At 39.1% G+C, this 5,376-nt stretch overlaps 1 protein-coding gene across 4 annotated transcripts in view; it reads left to right on the top strand.

Moving 5' to 3' along the window:
* The window catches only part of LPL (lipoprotein lipase), a 51,199-nt gene extending 46,618 nt beyond the window's left edge, over positions 1–4,581 (top strand). For all 4 annotated transcript variants that reach the window (XM_042822776.1, XM_042822774.1, XM_042822772.1 and 1 more), the window contains 3 exons: positions 29–211; positions 1,376–1,480; positions 2,308–4,581. In XM_042822776.1, coding sequence (XP_042678710.1) covers positions 29–211; positions 1,376–1,480; positions 2,308–2,353 — 334 coding nt within the window. In that variant the 3' untranslated portion in view covers positions 2,354–4,581. The remainder of the gene's footprint in view (positions 1–28; positions 212–1,375; positions 1,481–2,307) is intronic.
* The last annotated feature ends 795 nt before the right edge of the window (positions 4,582–5,376 follow it).

Genomic DNA, 5,376 nt, shown 5'->3' with positions numbered 1-5,376 from the left:
TTTTTTTTTTTTCTCTGATTCCTTACAGGCCTGAAGTCTCTTCCAACAAGACCTTCTCCTTCTTGATCTACACCGAAGTGGACATTGGTGACCTGCTTATGCTAAAGCTGCAGTGGGAGAAAGATACCTTCTTCAGCTGGTCAGACTGGTGGACTCCATTTGCATTCACCATCCAGAGAGTCAGAGTGAAGTCAGGCGAAACTCAGAAAAAGTAACTTGCTTTGATTGCCTTGAATTGTACTTGCCAGTGTTTCCTTATTCCTAGTATCACACAGGGCGGGACAAAACATGGAAAACAGTTACAAATGAGTGCAGCACTGATAGTCAAGACTCCTGCAGCGACAAACCTGCATTTATTTCAGCCAGTTTCAGCTGTTTTCTTTCACTAGGATTTGCAGTCTGTAATTTCACTCCCACAGGATTCATTTGCATCCTTCTGCTCACTTGCCTCAGATTGCTTACAGTATGTAACAGAGGATCTCCATGAGTGAGCAGCTCTGATCACGTTTGCAGTTCGTTTCCTCCTTTCATTTGCTCGATGTTTGCACAGGTTTTCTTTCAAAGACACAGATTTTGGAAAGGTTTCTAAAAAGTGCATTTGCTTGGGAGATAGTGAGTTGGGTTTTCTTGGGAGTTGAGGTTAGCTGAGTGGCTGGGTGGAAGCATAAACACGTAAATATTGCAGGATATTGCTAATACATGAATGCTAGAACAGCACTTAGTTGAATCAGTACTGCTTTCACCTGAATCTTTTGAAGTATTTAGATTCATTAGATGTGCTTTTGAAGTGTTTAGATTCATTAGATGTGAAATGTTAGCAAAAAATATATCTGGAACAGAGAATATGCATATCCTGTGTAGTGTCATGAATAGCATGTTACTCCTTTAAATAAACAAGGCTGTCCCTTTATCAAAAAGCAGTTATCAGAACTGAACAAATACAGGGGTTGGGAAAGTACTGATAAATGGAAAAGCAACTGCTTAGGTTTGCTGGAATTGGCAACCGACTCAGTGCAAATATTGAAGGGAGCAAGGCTTTCTTCCAAGATCATTAACCTGGAGGAAAAAGTCATATGACTGTAGTAAATAAAGAAGGTATGGAAGGTTGTGGTAGAGCTCTGCTCTCTTACCCTAAAGATTTTTATGCAGAAGACTAATGAAACTTAGGCTATGGTTTGAAATCTGTATCTGATGTGTTTTCCCAGTTTTTCTTGCATAGAGATTCTTTGACAATCTTTTCTAACAGTTTTCTGCCAGTGATTCTCACAGGCTTTTAAAGTAGTAGTACCCACACGGTTGTGTGAATACTGCTGTTTGACGTACTGTTTCTACAATTAAAATAGGGTGATCTGAATGTCCAGTATTTCTTTAACAGGGTGGTATTCTGTTCTCGAGATGGCAGCTCACGTCTTGGTAAAGGAGAAGAGGCAGCAATATTTGTGAAGTGCCTTGAGCAGCCCGTCAGCAGGAAAAGGGGAGGGTAAGAGTGAGCATTATTGTCTTAAGGCCGTGGGGGGATTTCATACAACTTTCAAGATTTGGCCGATCTCTGCACTCATCTAAAAAATTCAGAAGCATCCCAGCTCAATCTAACCCGAGGCAGCTTTAGGCAGCTTAAAACCCCCAGCTGTCATTCTCTACTGACCGTCTCCTTGTGTGGCTGTTAGCACATCTGCAAAGCAAGTGCAAGTCACTATCTCTCACGCTCTTACAGCAGCCAAAGGGGATTTACAGACCAAGTACTAAGATAGAGGAAAGCTTTCCTCTATGTCTGAAGATGTCTGAGATTCACCACTAATGCAGGGATGTCCAGGCATCTGCACTCAGTCAGTGTTGAGCCCTTTCATCTCACAAGCCAATTGCAGATCTGGAGGCTGGTACAAAGCAAAGCAGACACATGCAAGTGCATTATTCTTTTTTGGTTAGTAATTTCTCTGACCTAGATTAAACTTTCCGCTTTGAAGCCAATTTTCTTTGGACTTTGTCCACTAAAGTTTGAACTGAAGAAGTGGTTATATTTATTTTAGTGCAGTTGCTTTGAGTGAAAGGTCTCATGGGGACTTTTGTAGACTGAGATCTGAAGCACGAGTGTGGATCTCACTCCAGGGCAATGACCTGGTGAACCCTTGAGAGAGGTGTGTCTTTGTCACACACTTGTAAAATCCAGCAGTGGCCGAGAAAAGCCCAAACGCACAACTCTCCTTCTAAGTAATAGTTGTAAAACCTAAGCTTCAATAAGACAAATGAAATAAGCACCTCATGTCCTCCTCTTTAACAAATCTGTATTTTATTTTTTTCTTTCCACAGTGCCAAGAAAGCCTCTAAAGAAAATTCTGCACATGAGTCTGCTTAAAAAGTGGCAAGAATGAGAATTTCCACACTGGGGAGGAGGAGGGAGCCTGTTCATCACTGTGAAGTGGATGTTCAGATCTGAATATATAGAAATATTTATCTGCTGCTGGCTTTTTTGACTGCTATATCTAGCTATATTAGGAGGCTTCTTGTAAGGAAGTCTCAGCGTAAAAAGTTACTAACCATAAAGTTACGTTATCTGAATAGTTAAAAACAAAGAAACCCCTGCAACAACTTGCCAAAGGCTTGAGTGTTAGGAAGGAATAAGTAATTTTGCTTAATTGTGGTGCCTTGTGACAGTTTCTTGATGTCAGCTCCTTTTTATCAGTTTTGTAGTATTTATTGAAAAGACACAAAGCTTCTGTACCTGGTCTCTTTTTAGTGTTCTTTGTTTCCAATATTTTTACAGAAATCTCCTGGAACTGCAGATCTTTTTTCTTTTTTCTTTTTTTTTCTTTTTTTTTTTTTTTTGTTACTGTTGTTGTTCTCCTGGCCTTGCTAACTGAATTTTCAGACAGTTCAGCGGCTAGAATTCATTGTCTTTAAGTGTGTGTTTGGCAAGTGAGTAGTTTTCTCATGGAAAAAATGCCCTTGTGTGTAAAGCTATAAAGAGATGTCAGGGACTGGTTCAATATGGGGATGAATCTTTTGGGTTGTGGTTATGAATGTGGTTTATTGGGTGTAGATGCCAATGCTTTTTAGCAATAATTATAGTCTGTTAAGATATATAATCCCATGCAGTTTATCCTGGAATAAATAGCAATAGGAGAAGACAGCAACACCAGTGTCCTCTGCAGACATTCAACTTTTCATTCATGCTTTCATCCCTCAAGAATGGAGTCATCTAACTTCCGTCACCAAAAAACAGCAATGGAATTAAGCTACAAAGAAATGCAGAGAATGGATATATATGGATGCATATATATATATTTATATATATATATTTATATATATATGCATTTACTTCCATCTGAGATACCAAAACTAAGAGCATCAGTGCTGTTTAAAGCTGAATGTCAGTCACTCAGCAGACTGGCAGCAGTATCCAGTCTCTGGTGCAACTGAAACCAGTTGACAGGTGACAAATATACTCCTGCTTCCCTGTGCTGGAATTGTGACTTCCAGTGACCAGCCTCTGTGCTTGGCTGTGATAGAATGGTACATACTAGGAGTTGCTTGGTTTTCTGATCCGAGGTGGAATTCAGCAGGGAGCAGGAGCTGTGACACTTAAAGGAGCCTGATTTTGTGATGCACAAAAATGAATGCTCTGAAAAACACTTAAATTAGATATGCTGTGAGTCGCCAAAAATAGATGTATTGAAGGCTTTTTGCTTTTCCTTTCTTTAAGTAATGCAAAGCTTTTCTTAGCTTGGAAAAAAAAAAAAACAAAAAAAACCCAAAAACAATAGCCTTTAGCTTTCTAGGCAATAAACAAAAAAACTGGGGAGGTAGAAGTGTTTGAAGGTAGGCATTTGGAGAAGTGTGAGAATGTGAGCTATTGGTGCTGGTTTTCAGTCTTTGTCCACATGTGCAAGACAAAATGTGGAGGCTCCAAGATCCTATATTTGATATAAAACCAACAGAAATACATGTATGTGCACAGTTGTTTTCTTCCTAGCCATGGCTGCTAGTATATATGGGGATAAAAGTTTTAAACAGTGCAATACGTTGGAATATTAATAACTCCAAAACTGCTTACATTTGATTTCCTCACTATGGCAGAGATAGGATGAGTCACTGAGGGTGGGGCTGAGAATTGAGCCACTGCTTTTGGGGCCTCTAAAAATAAATACAATGATACATTCTCTCTAGACTTGACATTCTGTTGCAGTTTTCTCTTTAAGAGTGAAAGCTCTCTGGAAATAAAATTTGTGTAAACAGGTATGCCTTTAATACAGGATCTAATACAAACACATACGGAACTTGGATTCAAAATAATGAAGGTTCTTTTACATGGGGACACATGATTTAGCCTTGAATGTTATTTATTAGCTGTAAATACCATATTTATGTGTTTAAAGATAGTTTGTATATATTGCTGAAGTTGCCCAGAGTCTTTACATTTATACAGTTGTGTGGTATTCATCCTGTATATAGCTTGCAGAAAGATTTTTATTAACAAACCATTTACACTGCATTATTTCTGGTGTGGTCAATAAGCTTTTAAAAAAAGAAAGCTCCTCAGTTTTGTACAAAACGGAGACCTGTGGTTTTAATAAAATTCTCAAACTGGTGCCAAACTCGCTAGTTTCATTTTGATGAAATAGTCTACTGTATGTCCATATGTGAAGTCCATAGCCTTTTACTTGGATTCTGAGATAAGAAGATGGGGATAATTGTTTTTTTAATACAAGTTCAGATCTTTTTTTTCTTTTTTCTTTTTTTTTTTTTTTTTTTTTTGCATTTTTATGCTCGCATTTCCCAAGAGGTAGCGTCACAAGTCAAGATACTGAAGAATCTCTGCATGCCTGTGGGTGTTGCTCACAAGTAAAGCAGTGAGGCAGCTGGAGTTTGAGGTTTCCGAGTTTCATGCCATTCTAAAACAGCCTTTACTTTAAAAAAATATGTATTATTTTTGTGTGGAAACAAATAGCTGAACTATGCTTCTGCACTTCCCTGTACCTGAATGGGAATGTGCTGTACTTTTCATGCTTCTGACCCTGTGTGTATAGGGATCAGCACTACATCCTGACGCCAACACTTTCCAAAGAGATTAACAGTGAAAAATCATTTTGACATGCACTCATGTGCCCAGCTAAGATCAGGACTGGTTGTGACCAGAGCAATTTTATTTGCGTGGGCTCCAGCAACCACAATTACCCTGTGATGCAAAGTGGGGTTGTAGCAAGGCTCTTTGAAGGGGAGCAGTAGAACTGGTGGGAGTGGGGGGAGAGGGTCATAGCAACCTGCATATTTGGGACATTATTAAGAGTAATTAGAGAGTCCCTAACTTGGTTTCAAACAGCTCTTCACCAGGACTAGAATTTGCTCCTACTTCAAGCAGAGGGTAAGTATGTCATGGAA

Source organism: Centrocercus urophasianus, unplaced genomic scaffold, assembly GCF_019232065.1.
Source record: "Centrocercus urophasianus isolate 14NV4802_14NV808 unplaced genomic scaffold, USGS_Curo_1.0 seq_21, whole genome shotgun sequence".
NCBI lineage: Eukaryota > Metazoa > Chordata > Aves > Galliformes > Phasianidae > Centrocercus > Centrocercus urophasianus.
This window is presented reverse-complemented; position numbering and strand designations above follow the sequence as displayed.